General features: G+C 40.0%; 1 protein-coding gene across 2 annotated transcripts in view; it reads left to right on the top strand.

Annotated features, from left to right (window-relative positions):
• The window catches only part of GALC (galactosylceramidase), a 59259-nt gene extending 43844 nt beyond the window's left edge, over positions 1-15415 (top strand). Inside the window, exons 14-17 of one of the 2 annotated variants that reach the window (XM_084631481.1) lie at positions 1448-1628; positions 4050-4213; positions 5989-6065; positions 10272-12843. In XM_084631481.1, the coding sequence (XP_084487607.1) occupies positions 1448-1628; positions 4050-4213; positions 5989-6065; positions 10272-10415 (566 nt within the window). In that variant the 3' untranslated portion in view covers positions 10416-12843. Of the gene's footprint in view, positions 1-1447; positions 1629-4049; positions 4214-5988; positions 6066-10271; positions 12844-15301 lie in introns of those variants that run through there. The other variant, XM_084631482.1, reaches the window with a different exon arrangement.
• The last annotated feature ends 4557 nt before the right edge of the window (positions 15416-19972 follow it).

Here is a 19972-nt window from a genome sequence, read left to right as displayed (position 1 = left end):
ATTTCTTTTTCTCCCACCTTACCCTATACAATAGATGCTGAACAAACTGGATTGTCTAAACGGAAGGCATGGTATGATGATCATACTCGGAAGCACCTCCCTGTCATAAATTTGCTGGTAATTTTGTCTCTTACTACACAATTTGTGGGTCAAGACAAAGAATTTGGTACTTGTGGTAAATACTGTAAAAATATGTAACATGCATGATTTTAGGGAGAAACTTTGGTACAGGCTAGGAGTGGTAACAAGGAAGTCCCATAAGAATACTACTTCTCAACTAGTACCTGTAAACAAGCTTAGAGCTTTGCACAGCAGAGAAAGCATAACCAATCTAGACTACAGTGTGGAAGGGAAAACTGAGGCACACTGCCTCATGGCATTGGTGGCTAAATGCCCAGACACCTACACTCTAGAAGATATTAATATCTACATTGTGTTAACAATGCTGTACTTTAAAAGGCTTTCAGGCAACTTGAAAAAAGGAACCCAGAACTTTGTAAAACATCTGTAGGTGACACTACAATTTTTGGTAACACTTAAGAAATTAGATAACCAAGAACTAAAAAGAATCTTAAGCACACTTCCTTTGCATTTGTCAGTGACTGACCCTTTGGCAGTGATCTAAGGGGAGAGGTGTGATGTTACACTCCATATTCTTTATAGAAATATTATGATATGAATATGGCATAACTAAGGTATGTTTTATGCAAGATGGGTCACATGAGATCATTGGAAAGGTTATGATTTACTGAATGTGAATATCCAATTTGTATGCATGTATCATTTCTGTATCTAAAGTTAGGAATATTGACTTTGTAACAATTACAACTGTGTGTGTACTTGGGAAACACCAACCATCAGCCTTGATGGGCCATTAGGAAGAAACAATAAAACTTTGAAGATATTAATCTCTCTCCTTCCTAAGAAGCCTCCTGCAAAATTGCTTTGAGACTACAAGGTCATGTGGTCATGTCACTTGGTACTAAACACCATCTTGGACTTTTAGTGATTTTTCCACTAAAAGGAGGGGGAGGTCAAGACTGGGAAATGAAGGGTTCCTGCCTCCTGTAAATTCTGTTTAAGGCTGGGGAGTAAGTTGACTTTGGTTTTCTCTTCACTGAATCTTCACTTAAACTTGTGACATCCATTTCTTTGGGCATAGTTTGGCTCTGAGTTTGTGCCCACTTTTGCACTCACAATTTATTCATGCTTTTCTCTGATTATTCGTTGGGGGGCGCAAAACAGTATTTGCAAAAAGAGGTCTGGCTTGAAAATCAGACCCTAAGTTTGCACTGTTGTTGATTCTCAAGCACAGATGTGCTGATGGAAGAAATTATAAATATGGAGAATGTTTCTGACGAGAACTTTCTGAAAACCTTCAGCATGTGTGGGAGTAAAAGAAATAAACCTAACTCTCATTGTTGGATTTGTTTTTTTCTTTGAATAGGTAATCCACCCTTTAGTGAAGCTCCAAATTTTGCTGATCAGACTGGGGTATTCGAGTACTTCGTCAACACTTCTGATCCAGGGGACCACATTTTCACACTCCGTCAGGTGGTGGTTCAGCGACCCATCACTTGGGCTTCTGATGCAGACCAGGCCATCAGCATTATAGGAGACTTTAAATGGTATGTCAAATCCACTTTAAACAGGCTTTGCAGAATTCAGTTTTTAGGGTTTTTTTTGTAGTTTTGATGGATAATATCAATGTTTATTTTTAAGAACTTTTTTATCTATTTAAATTTTCAAGTTGCAGGAAATTATTGGGAGGGTGTCAGACAATTTATTGATTGATAGTGAGATTGAAAAAGGTAAAGCTTTATAACTTAAAAAGACAAATTGTCAACATCACGTGTCAAAATATACAAAGTAAATATCCTTAAACTCTTAAAAAAAAAAAAAATTCAAGCAGCATATTTTTCTTTGCCTATCTGTTAATTTCCATTATTAATGGAAATATTTTTCACTGCCCTATGTGTGCATGGTGAAATCAATGTTTACTGACCTTTACTTATAAAAAATTTCATCCTTCCAAGACTGATTTTAACCTGGGTATTCCCATGCATGTGGCATCCAATTCCCTCTCACTGGGCAGTTTGTCTTAAATTTTCATTCCAAAGCTAATTTGTATCTAGACTAATCCACACCTGGGATAGATTGAGTGTACACATCTGTCTTTTTGAATGTCAAGTATTGAGTGATTTTGATTTGGAATAGTGAAAAAATTCTAGGCCAAATTAGTGGCAGCTTGTAAACACAAGTCTAATTTTAAGGTAGAGGTCAGATTTTTGTTAATCCAGTGCAAATATCTGTCCACGTGTTTGTAACCATGCTGAATGATTCCGCTTAAGATCTGTTGTACAAATGGGGAAGAGTGTAAGATGACTTTAAGATGCAAAAGCTTTGGTCAAGCTTCACTGTGATCTGTAATGTCAATGCAAATATTTCATGTTACAGAAATTTGAAAGAGTTCATTTGGTTACACTGGTCTTGTGGTGCCATCTTCTGGCCAGTCCCAAAAATTGCACTGACTTGATCTACACAGCACATGGAATACTGCATTCTAGGTAAAGATGGCTGTGGATGCGTCAGTGAGATTAGTCAAAGCACATTAGTAACCTGATAAACTGGGAAACATCAGTGAGACTCTGCACTGGCATTAGAAGTCTGTTGGCTTACATACGATGATTAATTGGAGAAAAGAGGGGGATGCAAAATTAAAGTTGTGCAAAGGTTGGGTGGTGTGGAAAATAGTGGGGATTTTGAGTTCTCTGGTTGAGTTTGTCAGTATCTCTTTATCCCATGGTATTGTCAAAAATGTTCCTACTCCATGTTACTGTTCTGACCTCACAGATTAGTAGGACCCTTCGTTTTCATTTTTTATTTTATTTAATTTTTCCCAGGAATTTATTGGTTTGTTACTACAAGAACAAAAGCAGCTGAAAATTGGGTGCAAAAAACTATTAATTTTTCTGGGCAAATATTGGGGTTCATTTTGGCAGACAGAAGGATGGGGGTGGGGAAGTATTCAGTAGATAATGCTTTGAGTGGAATGCAATGTAGTTTGGTGTTGAACTAAAACAGAACTCAAAGCACAATGCCACCTCTGAGTTTAAGAAAATAATAGATCTCTAGTCCCCAAATAAAACTTTTCATTTCCAGCCTATAAATATTTACATTTAATAATTGGGTCCAATATTTTAAAATATTTATAAATACCCGCTGTCTTATGTGAAAAACAGGGGGTCCAGCGGCACCTTAAAGACTAACAGATTTATTTGGGCATAAGCTTTTGTGGGTAAAAAAACACTTCTTCAGATGCATGGAGTGAAAATTACAGATGCAGGCATTATGTAATGACACATGAAGAAAAGAGAGTTACCTCACAAGTGGAGAACCAGTGTTGACAGGGCCAATTCGATCAGGGTGGATGTAGTCAACTCCCAATAATAGATGAGGAGGTGTCAATTCCAGGAGAGGCAAAGCTGCTTTTGTAATGAGCCAGCCACTCCCAGTCCATATTCAAGCCCAAATTAATGGTGTTAAATTTGCAAGTGAATTTTAGTTCTGCTGTTTCTCTGAGGTCTGTTTCTGAAGTTTTTTTGTTCAAGTATAAAAGTATAGCTACTTTTAAATCTGTTATAGAATGTCCAGGAAAATTGTTTTTGTGGATACAGACTAACACGGCTACCCCCTGATACTTGTCTTATGTGAAGTCCTTCAGTGTACTTCCTAGTGTTCTGAAACATATTCTGTTACAGATTTTCATTGTCTTCCCATTTTAGTGAGTCAAATCTTTACACCGTTATCTGCTAACAGCGTGAAATGTGTAGATGGTGAGCATGAGACTCGTCAGTATGTTCAGATGTGCACGCACTTCAGAGCTTGCGTGTGTGCCTGTTTGTTTGTTGTGTGCATCTTCTAGACTAATACATAAGCTGCCTGTAGAAGTAAGGTTTGCATATACACACAGACTAATGTATTATTGTAATACATGTATCTCATGCTCATTTCTTTATTCTTTATTAAGTGTTAACTTTCTCTTGCAGGGTAAATGTGACAATAACTTGTGATGTGTACATAGAGCGCCCGGTCAGTGGTGGTGTGTTCATTGCAGGAAGAGTAAACAATGGTGGGATATATGTTCGACGTAGCAAAGGACTCTTCTTCTGGGTGTTTGCAGATGGCACCTACCGGGTCACTGGTGATCTCTGTAAGTAACTTATTATTAACACACACACCCTTTTTAAAGAGGTGACACTTGGTTATATCTAAGCCTGAAATAAAGCCAACTGGAGGTTTGATGAAAAAGCTAGCGAAAATGCAGGATGCTTAATTTAATAGGTGACGCTTGCATTATAAGACTCCAGACAGACTCCAACGAGAAACTGCTGAGCTTGAATTAATATGCAAACTAGATACCATTAACTTGGGTTTGAACAGAGACTGGGAATGGCTGGGTCATTACACATATTGAATCTATTTCCTTAAGTTTCAGAGTAGCAGCCGTGTTAGTCTGTATCCGCAAAAAGAAAAGGAGTACAAATAAATTTGTTAGTCTCTAAGGTGCCACAAGTACTCCTTTCCTTAAGTTAAGTATCCTCACACCTTCTTGTCAACTGTCTAAATGGGCCATCTTGATTATCACTACAGAAGTTTTTTTTCTCCTGCTGATAATAGCTCATCTTAACTAATTAGCCTCTCACAGTTTGTATGGTAACTTCCAACTTATCTGTATGTGTATCTCTCTCTCACTCACTCTCACTATATGTTCCATTCTATGCATCCGATGAAGTGAGCTGTAGCCCATGAAAGCTTATGCTCTAATAAATTTGTTAGTCTCTCAGGTGCCACAAGTACTATTGTCCTGTAATGAGTTGTATCCTCCTTGCAGATAATGCCTGCAGGCTCCTGGACAAGTATATGGTTTCTTTTACTGATTATAATCAGCCTGTGCTGTATGCTTAGAATAATTGAAATTAATTGATGTAGGATGCCTTAGTCAAGATGACATCCAGGCAGGTGCTTAGATACCAGGGTGGTGGATGTGGTATGAGAATGTAAGTAGATTGGGCAGTGCTGCTGTACACTATCAGTTTGATAGGATGTTGAGAAGAGTTTATCTAGCTGAAACAAGGAGAATTTTGGTAGACAAAATGTGGTTCAAACTGGAACTTAGCAAGGTCATTAGGTTTAACATCCCTACTCTGGGGGAAATTAATCACTACTTTAATGAATCACAAGTAGACAGGCCATCAGTTTTATTTCTCACCTAGAAGATACTTCCAGCAAGAGAGTATTTTATCACTTAGCCTTCTTTCCTGTGAGTCAGAACTGAACGGATGTGCTATCCATGGAATCACTAACACTGTTTTCTGTAGCACTTGACTGTCTGGTCTCCTATCAAAGTTCTGATCATACCTTTCCTGCTCATCTGGTCAAATCAAAAGCTTAAACCCATACTGGTATGACTGTTTTTGTTTAAGAATGTATTCAACCTGATTTTGGCATATACTTAGTACATAAACAAAGAACTGCACTGAGATTGCTCTTTTACTTCAGTGGAATGACCATATTGCTGACAGAACTTTTTGTTGTTGTTTTTTTAACTTTTTACTATTAACCTGGGTCAAAATCCTACCAATGAAAGGGTCCATATCCTGGGTTAACTCAGCTGACTTAAAGTCAACAGAGGCAACTGCTCTGTCCCCAACACTTGCTATTGTTGTTTTGGATGAAACAATGGAAGGACAAATGGTCTGGCTAACCTAATAAGATGGCTTGGTTTGTTCTGTTAAGGGGCTGACTTTTTTTTCCCAGAGATTTGGAGTCTCTCCTTCCCCCACACTTGAGTAGAAGTTGCAGGTTCTCAACACCTCTGAAAATCAGGTGTTAATTATCAAGCCAAGAAAAGGAAGGTCTCTATTACAATATACCCGTGGAATATGGAATTGTTTGTTCTCCACTAATATCGTGTATGTGTTTCAGCTGGAGAGGAAGTCCTGATGAAAGGAATGTCTGGTGTACGAGCCAGAGCATGGCACACGCTCACTCTGAACCTCAGGGTAAGGATGCAAACTGAAAGCCACAAGAATTAACCAAAATATTCTTTACATAGATCACCTTAAAATACAGTACACAGGCACACTGGGATATTGACTGTCCAGTAGCAATTGGTGATTGCATCAGTTAGCAATAGTTAAAGTAATGATAATACTTCATGTGTTACATCTTCAAAGAGCTTTACAAACATGAATCCTCACAACACCCTAGTGAAGTGTTAATCCTGTTTTGTAGAAAGTTGAGACACAAATGGGTGAAATGATCAGTGCAATACCACAGAGGGAGGTGTTGGAACACTGGGATTAAACTCTGCAGTTTTTAGTTCCCAGGAATGAGCTGTAACACCCTTTAGACCGTGCTTTGTAAAGTCCTAGTGGAGTTAAAGTAACTGTTTTGCTTTTTGGCAATTCCGTTTTCCACTACGTGATCTAGTCTGCCCTGCTGTATACCACAGGCCTTTATATTTCACCCAGTACCCCTGTATCGTACCCAATAACTTCTGTTTGACTAAAGCATATTTTACAGAGAGGCATCTAGGCTTGACTTGAAGACATCAACAGATGCAGAGTCCACCACTTCCCTTGGTAGTTTGTTCCAAAGACTAATCACTCTGTTTTTTGTTGCTTTTAAAAATTCTGCCTAATGTGAATTTGTCTGGCTTCAGCTTTCTGCCAGTGGTTTTTATATGCCTTTCTCCACTCAATTGATGAGCCCTTTAGTAGTTAGTGTATTCATCCGGTGAAGATACTTATCCACTGCAATCAAGTTACCTCGCAGAGCATTCAATATGGTAAATTAGTGTGTGGCAAACTGGGGTGCAAATCTACAGTGCTTCAGTGTGTTGCACACTACCTGTTATGGTGGGCCCTGCTCCTTTTATCCTTGAGGGAATTGTGCATCAAAAAATTCAGTGCAATTATTTTGGTAATTTATTTCAAATTACCTGTCAGCAAGTATGTTGAACAATAAAGACAACAAAAGAGAGTCAGGAAATGTTTTTTGACAAATAGATGCCTTACTAGGCAAGTTAATACAGAACTTTGAGTAGTAATTCATTTAAACTACAATACAGAGATGTATGTCCTGCACCCCTGGAAGCAGTTTGCAGGAGTCAGGAGTAACAGAGGAGCTGAGGAAGAGGGAAGTAATTGCTGGGAAGGAGCCTGGGAGTGAACCTGGAGAGTTAAGTGGGTATGAGAAGAATGGAACAGATTTGGGGGCAAGAGGATGGATGTTAGGGAGTTGGGGAGCCTCCCCCATGCAGACCCTTGCTGACCCATAGTCTCTCCCATGCAGTCAAACATATCTGCTCCTGTCCTGCTGTGTTCTTGTCCCCCCTCTCCTCCCTTTTCTCATGCGTCCCTTCACCCCTGCTCAGACACTCCCCCTCCCCCTGTATCTCTGCACCCCTGCTCAGCCCCAGCTCAATGCTGTCACTCCACTAGCTCCTGTGACCCCTCCAGCAGCCCTGTAGGCCCCTCTCTGTCCACCCCAATGTCCCATGTCTCTTTACCTGGCTCTGTGGGCAGGGTGCTGTGAGGAACGCAGCCACTTCCCCCTCCCTCTTCGCAGCTGGCTGCTCTGGCTCGGAGCCGGCTGCCCCCTCTTCTGGCGCCACAGCAGCCCCTCATGGGCAAAAAGTATAATTGTAGTTCCTCCCCAGCAGAATCTATTTTCTGGGAGTGGGGGAAAGTGGAATCTGTGGGAGACTTGAATTCTGCGCCTGTGCAGTGGCGCAGAATTCCCTCAGGAATATCCTATGCACTAAAAGTTACCTAGTGAACTTTCAGTCAGTGTATGGCAGCAGGTTTCGCACAGACTGGTAGTGCACGGTGAGCTGTAGATTTACACCCCAGCTTACTGATCACTAACTGACCATATAGACAAGTCCTCAGTCTTCTTGATAAGTTAAACAAATGGAGCTCTTTCAATCTCTCATTCTAACACATTTTTCTCCAGCCTTCAAATAACTTTTGTGGCTCTTTTCTGCACCCTCTCCAATTTTTTGGCATCCTTTTTAAAACATGGACAGCTAAACTGGATGCAGTATTCTAGTGTCTGTCTCACCAATGCCATATGCAGAGCTAAAATTGCCTCCCTACACCGGTTTGCTACTCCCCCGTTTATACATCCAAGAATTACCTTAGCTCTTTTAGCCACAGCATCACAGTGGGAGCTCATGTTGAATTGTTTGTCCACTATGACCCCTAGACTCTTTTTAGAGTCACGGCTTTCCAGGATACAGTTCCTAATTCTGTAGGTATGACCTACATTCCTAGTTCCCAGGTACATTTTAATACAGCCACATGCAAAATTATATATTTTGTTTCTATGGGCTCAGCTTACCAAGTGATGACCAAGGTTTGCTGGCTTATAGTTACCCATGTCATCTCACTCGCACTTCTTGAATATTGGCACAACATTAGCACTTTCACAGTTTTGTGGAATTTCCCTGCTTTGCCATGACTTATTAAACAAATTTAACATCAGTGGGTCAGAGATCTCTTAGGACTTTTGGGCTAATTATGCAGGCCGGCTGATTTTAAAAATGTTTATCCTTAGTGGATATTGTCCAACATCCTCCTCGGTTACAAATAGCCTGGAAAGTACATCCTCCTCCTCCTCATCATATAATAAGAGTACATCGTCACATTTTGTTTGGGTATGGAGCAGAAATATTTATTAAATATGTTGTCTTTTTTTGCCTTGCTATTAAGAATGTTACCATTTTACATAGCATACCATCTCTAGCCACAACTTGGCAGCACTTCTTCATCAGGACCGCTGTCAGCAGCTCCTTAAATATTAATATCTAGCCAGCTTTGTGTGGTGTTGACTCATGTAACTAAAAGAGCAGATGTCACATGCTTTTCTGTGGAACTTCTAAAACCAGATTCCTTGCTCTTGTGTAAACTTTGCCATCGCACCTGGTCTGAGACCAGTTAAACACAGGCTTGAATTGAGAGAAACCTTTTTTAAAATTGCACACGAATTCTATGCCCCTAGTTGCCCACATGCCAGCATGTTTGCTGTAAGACTGGCACATTGCTTTGTGGGTGTTCTTGGTTCATCTTAATCTTTTTAGAGTTGGAGAAGGGATTATCTTGGGCTTAAGGCACTGAACCGGAACTGGAGTGATTTGGGTTCAGTTTTCACTCATCCACAGACTGTGTGACCTCAAACAAGATTCTTAATCTTCATGCCCCAGTCCACCTCTGTAAAATGGGGATAATGAAACCTACCTCACAGGAATGTTGAGGGTAAAAATATGCTGTTTGTGAGGTACGCAGATATGGGGGTGATAGAAGGAAGGAATCATTTTGAAACTACTTCTAGGACATGTTACTGTAATTGATAAATAATCCCAGGCAACCCCCTATTTGATGTGATGGTAGAAAAAATGGAGCTCCCTCTAAAGAGTTCTAATAGTGGCCAAAGAGGATAATCCCTGCTGGACCACTCTTTCCTTTTGTTAAATGTTCCCTCTGCAGCTCTTGCCTTCGGTTATAGCAGCCCTTAGAAAGTGTAAACTCTGATAGTTAGTGTGTATTTTTATTTGTTACTGCCATCTAGTGGAAAATAATGGCTGATAATATTGCTACTTAAAATGTTTCCACGCTGAAAGTTACTTTGCATTAATGGCACCATCATACTCAAAAGCAGTAAAAATGAACCTTAGTTACTAGCGTGAGTGCATACAGTTCTAACTACGCTTAAGGAGCAGAGCTTTTGATTTCTGTTAACCTTGGAGAGCTAACATAGCTCTGAGAAAGTGAGCTGGATTCTATTCCTCCTTGCATCTGGCGTTCCAGTTAGTTCCATCCATGCAAATCCACTGAAGACAATAGGGGTTGCTCAGGGGAGTCTAATGGCAGATTTTGCCTAGTGGAACTCTTAGGTCACCAGAAGTAAAAACCAGTTTAACTCTCAAATTCTAGGTTGAGTTCACAAAGTTGGAGCTTAGGGGAAATACATCTCTACATGCAAACTATAAAAGTATTTGATTTGGAGTGAAATGAGCTGATAAACGTAACACTATGATGTAGTATTTTAGCTGCTTTTCAGTAGAGAACTGCACTTGAAGCACTAATGTTTTCACAAGTACCTCCAACATCTTGTTGACTTTCCCAATCTCATTTACCCCTAATGACAGGTCTAGTGTGTTAAACTGATCACTGGATTTGCTAACCTTTCTTCCCTTTGGACAGGGTTCTTCGGCCTCAGGATCGCTCAATGGTTATCCTCTCTGGGAGAATGTCACCATATCTGAGACAAGTCATGGCTGGGCGGCTATTGGAACACGCTCCTTTGAATTCGCGCAGTTTGACAATTTTCACGTTGAGGCCAGCTGAGGTTGCTGGCATACTAGGACAAGCCAGTTATTTTATTACTACTTTGCATCTGAGCCAGTTCAAACTTTGGAGATAACTCGTAAATACTATTTTGAGGTTGATCTGTTGGCCAGGGTTCTAAATTCCTCCCTTATTTATTACGATTTTTTAGAAATTTACTTGAGTAGGTAGGTGTACGCATGCCTGTGACTTAATAAAAAGGATGCTCTGGGATTTTACCCTTTAATTTCTAGAGATAAGTTTTTGTTTAATTTAGAGATGGTAAACAGGAGCCATGGATTGAAACTCTCTTGAATATTTGGAATCAGAACGATGTTTGCCTTTTTTCCCCCTGCCTGTAGTCTGAGGCTAGGGAATACACAACTGCAAGTGCATTTGAATTACTTCTCCCAGTTATAAATGAGAGCTGCAATACCAGCCTTTAGACATATATATTTTGGGGCTTTAATCTGTACATTGGAGTACAAACACGGCTTATGGTTGATCTGGCCATTTAGGAAGTGCCTTATTTTTAATCTCTCTCTCTCTCTCTCTCTCTCATTAATGACAGTGTAGCAAGTGAGGTTTTTGTAATACAATCAGCTGTTGATATCCTCACTCCTTTCTGTGCACCATCTTGGCGGCTTTTCCAGGAGGGAGGGGAAAGATGGGTCTCTTAATTTGGTGAGGTGCTTAGATAAAATGGTCATGGTCTCTTGAAGTACAGATGAGCAGATTTCCTTTTGAGTTGACACCCAAGACAGCTGTGTCACTCAGCTACTGAATGGTCTGATAAGTAAAGACCCCATTCTGAGATGCAGAAATTATCTTTCATTGGATGTTGGTAACTGTAAACTTTTCCATTCATGTCAGGGCAGGACTCCAAAGTAGCTAATATGTGAAAGATGTGCTGCTTTTCCTGAAGGGTTTGTCAAGCATCTTCCACTTATGATACAGGACTCTATCTTAAAACAAAGAATAAATTAAGTATAATTACACATTATAAATCCTCAGGGGGAAAAAACCCTCTCTACTTTGCTGTCATTCCAAGTCACTGCAACAGCTGCAGAGTTAATTTATTATTGAATGTATAAGAGAGTATTGCAGTACAGAGTGAGACTCTCTCATATATTGCTACTCTATGTTCTGGAGAGTCCTGCATTTTTCTTCCTCCTTTTGTTCATGTTCTGCTTGGCTCAACTTGGTAGTTCAGCGAGATGTGTCATCTTGTCATGCTAGGAGGGAAAACTTTCCATACCTCCTAATTGATTAATGCTTACCATATTTCACTGTTTTAATTGAGGAAATCCAGTGAGACAAGAATCTAACTCCAGAGTTGATAACACACTTGAAACCTGGGCAAGGACCTATTTATGAGGCCATCTTCTGTCTTAAGAGACTGCCCCAAAGGATCTCTAAACATACTGAGCACAGTTCTGATCCACTTTTATTAGAAAACTAACTCTATTAAGCAACTGGTTGTTCTGAATGGTCGCTTAAGACAGGTATAATGTAATTACAAGTATTTTGCAGTTTGAAGATGACGAGATAATTTTGCAAATAGTGTTTGGAGAAAGCTATCTCAGAGTTCCATTCTTAATCTCTAGAGTGGGATGTATTTTCCTAAGCAATTACTGACACTTCTTATGACTATAGGAAAAGGCTTTATACATTCAGTTAACCTTGAAAACAATACATTTTTAAAGTGATTTTTAACTATTGTTGTGGGCAGTAAGCAAGTTTAGTTTTTATTTGATAAATGAGAGATGATGTCTAGGCCAATATTCAGACTGGGGCAGCCTAGATTTACGTGCCTAACTTTATATTTAGGTACCTAAATATGTTGTCTGATTTCCAGAGGGGTGTCAGTGGGAGCTGCAGATGTTCAGCACTTCCCAAAGTCAGGCCACTTGAGCGTCCCTAAAGTTGGACACCTATTTGAGGAATGTCTGTAAATGAACAAGTTACAAGAGATTTAAATTTGGCAGAACTAGGTATCTGTTTCTAATGGGATATTTCTGCAGCAATTCTTGTTAACTGTATTAGCTGCAGGGTGTCTATGCGTGGGTGATAGAACAGCACTGATGATGCAATTATTCCAAAGAATACAGTAAAGTTTTTACATTTTTGCACTAATTAATTAACCAGTTTTACTGTTTTTTGCATTATGGACTAAATGTGTTGTACATTTTTGAGAGTATAGTTTTTATGTTAACTTATAAAAGCAATGTTATAACAGATTTAAAATGTTTTAAATTATTGTGAATATTTACTGAAGTTTTGTTGTGTAGTCATCTTATACATCAGTAATCCATTCCCTTTGAATGAACTGTAATGCACTTGGCAATAGCAGATAAGCTGTTAAGTGTTTCAGTAAGGGACAGATTTACATGGTTGATTATAAATACTAATGATTCCAAATGAGCAAATAAAACACTTTTAAAAAACCCTTCATTTGTGCAGAGCCATTCTGTAAATGCATCTTAGTATCCTTCAGAGAGAGGATTGATAATCTTTCATTTGTGAGTCCTGATAAGGATGCTTGTCATTAGGCTAACTGGTCTGGAAGATTTTGCTACTGCAACTTTGAATGACTTTTAACAGTCTTGATTTACAAAGCTCTCAAGAAGATCCCTATAGGTTAGTGCTTACACTCCTGGTGTCAGAGTAGCAGCCATGTTAGTCTGTACTCGCAAAAAGAAAAGGAGTACTTGTGGCACCTTAGAGACTGACAAATTTATTTGAGCATAAGCTTTCGTGAGCTACAGCTCACTTCACCGGATGCCTGGTGTGATATTCTTTAAACAGTATTTTTACTTAACTAGTGCAAGGATACACTTTCTGAGGCCTTTGCACTTAGCTAAGGATATGAAGTTTTTTCAGTGTCCGGTCTTGCAAAGTACAGAGTGTCTTCAAATGTCTTTTGGCTTCACTGGCAGTTGACCACCTTGTAGTATTAGGCCTCAGGTCCATTTATCTACAGAGGAGTGCCGAGTTATTATATAGGGCTCGGGTTTTATAGGGTTAAAAGTGACATTTACCTTCCCTTGAATTCAAATTTAAAAACTAGGTTAAAAACCTCAAACTTCAACTTTAAAGGAGAACAGAAATTCCTGGCATTAACAGCCATGTTATCTGGGCTGTTTCTGCACATGTTACACTACTTGCCATTTAGGCTGGTAGCTTAAATTTTCAATGTTTGCTCTTGCAAATAAAAGGCCCTCAAGTATCTGAACGTCCCCCACCTTCATGGCAAAGGTGCTGCTTGAGCTGCAGCAGAATTTTCTGGCACAGGATATAAATAACTTCAATAATGCAAAGGTTGGCTCAGAATAAATCTATTATAGGTGTATCACCTAGCCTAACAAACCAGTGCCTGGTAGGTTGTAGGATATGTAGGCTGGTGTTGGTTCGGTCACTATGAATCACTGTTCGGATTTTCAAAGTAGTCTAGGAGGTGTGTGCACATCTGCTTTGAAAAACCTCAACCAGTGTTTTTTTCCATTCTTCGGTGGTCTTTCTAGGATTCTTCAAACATTGTTTTGGGCATCCTCATGCCATCAAAACATAGACTTTTAACTACCAAGGTTGCTTTCTGTATTTGATGTTGTGAAGGCCAAGACAATAACAGGGTTAAAAAAAGAACTAGATAAATTCATGGAGGATAGGTCCATCAATGGCTGTTAGCCAAGATGGGCAGGGATGGTGTCCCTAGCCTCTGTTTGCCAGAAGCTGGGAATGGATCACTTGATGATTGCCTGTTCTGTTCCTTCCCTTTGAAGCACCTGGTACTGGTCACTGTCAGAAGACAGGATACTGGGCTAGATGGACCTTTGGTCTGACCCAGTATGGCCATTCTTGTGTTCTTATGTCAAAACCAATTGTAAATGCTTTGGATTAACAGAAGGAGAATGTTTCTTATGAGAACTTAAGCCAGTTATCCTAAATAATTGTGAGTTTCCCCTGATTTCTCCCTGTTGCCATGTAAAGAAAAACATTTGCAATTCCATTTCCCATTTCTTTTAATACCACAAAAATTGGCAGGAGAATAGAGGCAGGTGGAGTATCTGAAACTACCCTGAACTCTTTTTTTGAAGTTTACTAGATCTCTAGCTGACATTTTCCTTTTAAACTATCCGTTGTATTAATCTACAAACAGGAGGAGCCTGGAAGAAAGTCAAGTAAGAAGCTGTGGTCTATCTCAGATTATATCTTTAATTTCTTTTCTGGGTTAGCAGAATACAGCTGTCTCAAACTGGCTGGCTTGCTGGAGCTGATGTTGCTATGTGATGATGATGTTTTGGTGCTATTGTGTATGCATTCACTAAGCCTTATGAGCACTTCACAAGAATTTGCAAAAAGAAAAGGAGTACTTGTGGCACCTTAAAGACTAACCAATTTATTTGAGCATAAGCTTTCGTCAGCTACAGCTCACTTCATCGGATGCATACTGTGGAAAGTGTAGAAGATCTTTTTATACACACAAAGCATGAAAAAATACCTCCTCCCACCCCACTCTCCTGCTGCTAATAGCTTATCTAAAGTGATCACTCTCCTTACAATGTGTATGACAATCAAGTTGGGCCATTTCCAGCACAAATCCAGGGTTTAACAAGAATGTCTGGGGGAGGAGGGGTAGGAAAAAACAAGGGGAAATAGGTTACCTTGCATAATGACTTAGCCACTCCCAGTCTCTATTCAAGCCTAAGTTAATTGTATCCAATTTGCAAATGAATTCCAATTCAACAGTTTCTCGCTGGAGTCTGGATTTGAAGTTTTTTTTGTTGTAATATAGCAACTTTCATGTCTGTAATCACGTGACCAGAGAGATTGAAGTGTTCTCCGACTGGTTTATGAATGTTATAATTCTTGACATCTGATTTATGTCCATTTACTCTTTTACGTAGAGACTGTCCAGTTTGACCAATGTACATGGCAGAGGGGCATTGCTGGCACATGATGGCATATATCACATTGGTGGATGTGCAGGTGAACGAGCCTCTGATAGCGTGGCTGATGCTCAAATAAATTGGTTAGTCTCTAAGGTGCCACAAGTACTCCTTTTCTTTTTGCGAATACAGACTAACACGGCTGTTACTCTGAAACCGTTCACAAGAATTTGTAACCCAACTATGATTTGCAGATTACATCTATTGCAGGTTAGTGAGGAGTGACTTTCTGCCATATGATGGCTTTTCAGTGGCCTATGTGAATGAAACATTTAGTTCCAGTCCAGGTCCTAAAAGGGTGTAAGTACCACAAAAATGGCCTCAACACAGTTATTGCTGCTCTTCAAGGTGGCTAAGGACATAATGCCTAGAAGCCTAATTTATCCTCGTACTTTTAGGTCTAATCCTCCAGGTCAGAGATAAGCTACGCGTGCCTGTGTGTGTGTGCACCTATTCACTTCCATTGCCTGGGTCTATTTGTTCTGTAGTTAAACAGGCTATTAATCTGTAGAGCTGTCAATCCAGCACCTTTCCTGAGCATGAATTAACACAGACACAGGACCTGCTTTGGAAAGAAAACAGTTACCACATTTAAAAAGGCTTGCAAGGGTTGGCAAGGCATAACAAAATAGCCCCTTATTTACCAATGACTGGGATGCAAGCTTTTTTAAAGCTCCATATGATACATTTTGTTCATACTGAAAAGCATGATAGTATTGCATTACAATTAATATCCTGACTTGCTAAGAGGAGAAAAATAAAATGACAAATGCTTATCTGGCACCATAACAAAGATGAGTTATCGCTGGTCAGTTTGAATACACTTTGTGTGTGGAGTTGGAAGCTTCAAAAATCATCTTGTACATATCCGTAATACAGACAAATACATTAATATCTGGCAAATTTTGCTTGCTGCTCAACATGCTCCTTCCATTTCTTAAGCTCTATATTATTCATGCTTTGGTGTCATCCTGATAGTAATGTTCTTGTTTGTAGAATCAATGTGTAAAAGGAGACCAGGAATAATTGCCCAGAGTAAATATTAAGATCCAAACTAAAATTTTTTAAGAGGACCTGAATGACTTTGAAGCCAGTGTATAAAACTTCCCCCTATTTGCCATTGTACACCCAAAAGCCAGGCTAAGCACCACTGTAGAAAGTGGAGGGAAAAACCAGCCCAAATGTTTAAAAATGAGTAGCTCTTATCCCCCCTTCATGCCCTCCCCAACTTTTTTAGTGTCTTAGATTGCATGACTAATTCACAGCTCCTCTGTGTGGATCCCTATTTTACAGGGTATAGGGAGCACACCCCCCCTCCCCCAGAAACCCATATGGTATAGGACTACAGTGAAGAGTTGTACAGTGAGTCATTGGCTTGGATTAGAACTAAGGCATGTGGGTTCTCAGAAGCCTGCTGCAAACACTGGACTGCTGTGACCCCAAGACCATCCCAATGCTAGAGGGAAAGGGGCTCACTGGAAACAGAGCGCTTCAGCTGGCCTGATAAGTAAATTGGGGTACGTTGAACTGATGTAATAATCTGTATCTAATCGGTGTCATGTAAGGTATCACTGGAAGACCAATAATACACTTATCACTAATTCTTGCATGGTGTATGTATGGTAACCACCCAAAGTATTGTACAAATGTGAAGGACATATGAGACTAAAATGTTTGAACCAGGCAAGTCTGGGGAGTAGGTAAACAGTTTTTTCCATACAAAGGAAAGGCCAATGCCTCCACCCAGGTGCAATTGCAGGCAAATGGCCATTCATTGGCATACTGAAGGTTGCAGGGAAGAGATCAACTTGCATTGTAGAAAGCACCACTGGGGAAGAAACCAGCATGGAACCTTGTCCATCAGACTCCAAGGTACCATTCCTCACAGCAGGGGCACTAAACTTTGAGAAGGATGTATTTCAGAAGTTCACTGGACTATAAAGAGAGGGGCAAAGAACCCCAAATGATCTTTCATTTAAGATGACAAAAGAACTGAGCACTTTGGACTCTGTGGCAGAACCTGACCAAGGGGGCAATTAGCCATCTTGCTGGAAAGAGGTCTGGTAAGAATCTTACCTTGAACCAAGACTAATTTTCATAAGTCTTAATCATTAGAAAGCATTTCACGCTTTTATTTCTAACTGTTTCTGAATCCCTTATACTTGAACTGACTTGAAACCTCTATTTGATTAAATAAACTTTTTACTTTTATTCTAAATCAACCCAGTACTGTGTAGGACTTGAAGTGATTATTAACTCCAGTTAAAGCAACTAAGCTGCTTTGCTTTGTCTCTTTAAAGGAGCAATGGACCTTATTACCCTGAATGTTCCAGGAAAGGGCTGGACATTTCAGGACAGATGATTTTGGGGAAATTCAGGATTGAGGGTGTGTTGGGGTCACTTAGCTAGTAGTAAGCAAAGCTGGTGGAGACCAGCTGTGGTGTAAAGAGCAAGCTGCTGGAGCCCTGTAGAACCAGGGCTGTTCAACACACAGCCCCTCAGTGCATGCTTGCATGCAAGTTGGGAGTGTCCAGAAAGGGAGTTACAACAACAATGCATTTTAAGACACTCAGGGTTATAGGACAAGTGGTGACATAACCTCTCTCTGGTCTGGGTTGAACCCCAAAATGTGACCACTTCAATCCTGGAAAGTCTTACTTTAACACGTTAGACTTTAGTGTAGAGCTGGTCAGGAATTTTTTGAAAAACAGTTTTTCCACTGGTAAAGGCAGATAATTCAAAACTGAAACTCCCCGCCCCCCCAAATGTGTCAATTTCAACAAATTGTGCCCCCCCCCCCAATAGGAAGAGTATTGAAATGTCAAAACATCTCATTTTGACTCTCTTGGAATGAAATGTTTTGATTTTTGGTTCAAAACAGTTTTAAATTTAGAACTTTTATTTTTTTAGTTTAGAAAATTAAACTAAAAGTAAAAAATTGAAAGTTTCAAAATGATCAATAAAAAACATTTTGATCGACCAGAACTGATTTATTTTGTTTGTTTGTTCGTTCAGGTTTTCTGTTTGTGGACATGTTTTGAAATTGACTTCCTATCCCAATTGGGTGGGAAAACCATCTCTCACCCAGCTCTCATCCAGCATTTCTATCTTGGCCGGTCTCTTCTATGCTGGGACAGTGGCAGGGCTAGGTGGGGAGGGAAAACACTTTATGTTCAATATCCCTCATATGCTGGAGTTGAGGTTTAAAGTACATCAACAGTTTTAAGATTCTCAAATGAAAGGCTTTGTGGCACACAGAGTCTGACTATAGAGTACATTATTATTATTTGAGTCAGTCTGAAAAGAGCATGCAACAGTGACAGACAGCAAATCCATTCTCTACTCTACTCTAATGTGATTGCTCTCATGGTGGGAGCAATAAATGGTGGGGTTCATAGAGCTGTAAAATAGTGAGATATAATTTGGGTTTTGTGCTGAGTCGAGGTGAATGCTAATACTTCAGTGTGAGATCTATAAAGCTGCACTGGGGCACACAATGGCAGTGGCTCAAACTGCCTATTTCCTATTCGGTCTGATATTGCTGGCTAATATCAACTTGATATTTTCTTTCATTCCTCCACTGATGCTTTGTCCTAAAATGCTTTTTGCCCATGGTCTATGGACTTCACTCCAGGGAAAAACGAATAGTAGAAGATAGATCATCCAATCCACCTCCCAGGCAATGCAGGATTATTCCCTGTAGTCCATTTTCAAGCGCCTTGCTTCATCTAGTTTTAAAAGTGCCATGTTGAGGGGGCTTCCACCTCTTTCCATCAGGGATTATTCTCCAGTTTAGTTTGTCTTGCTACTCGGAATGTTTTGCTAAAGTTCAGCCTACGTTCTCCCTATCTTAATTACTTCTCATTGCTTCTCATTATACACCTCTGTAACATACCAAACTATCTTCCATTTTGGTGTTTAGAACAGTGAGAGGTTAGGCTAGTGGAGAGAGTGCTGGGAGTTGGGGAGAGACCCGGGTTTTAGCTCCACACGGGGTCATAGGTCAGGAAAGGACCTTCTGGGTCATCAAGTCCAGTCCCCTACCATGGCAGGCAATTCCATCATATAATCTCATTCATAAATTTATCAAGCCCCATCTTAAAACTATTTAGGTTGTTTGCCCCATCTATTCTGATTGGGAGGCAGTTCTAGAACCTCACCTCTCTGATGGTTAGAAACCTAATTTACAGCCTAAATTTAGTTATGACTAGTTTATAACCATTTGTTCTTGTGCCCATACTGTCCTTTATCTTAAATAGCTATTCACCCTCCCCTGTATTTACCTCCCCTGATGTATTTATACCCCTGATGTATTTATAGAGAGAAATCAAAGCCCTGCTCAGCCTTCTTTTTGCTAGACTAACCAAGCCAAGCTCTTCCAGTCTTCTCTCATAAAACAGGTGCTCCAGTCTCCTGATCATCCCAGTAGTAGTTCTTTGCACCTGTTCCAGGTTGAATTCATTTTTTCTTGAACATGGGTGACCAAAACTGTACAGTGTTCCAGATGGGGTCTCACCAATGCCTTGTGCAACGGCATGAATACTTCTCTCTCTCTAAATGAAATGCCCTGCCTGATACAACTGAGGATCAACCCACACACCCAGGTCTTTCTCCTCCTCTGTCACTTCC

Source organism: Lepidochelys olivacea, assembly GCF_965140295.1.
Source record: "Lepidochelys olivacea isolate rLepOli2 genome assembly, chromosome: 6".
In the NCBI taxonomy this organism is placed as follows: domain Eukaryota; kingdom Metazoa; phylum Chordata; order Testudines; family Cheloniidae; genus Lepidochelys; species Lepidochelys olivacea.
Note: the sequence above shows the minus strand (reverse complement) of the source record. Positions and strands in the feature narration are given on the sequence as shown.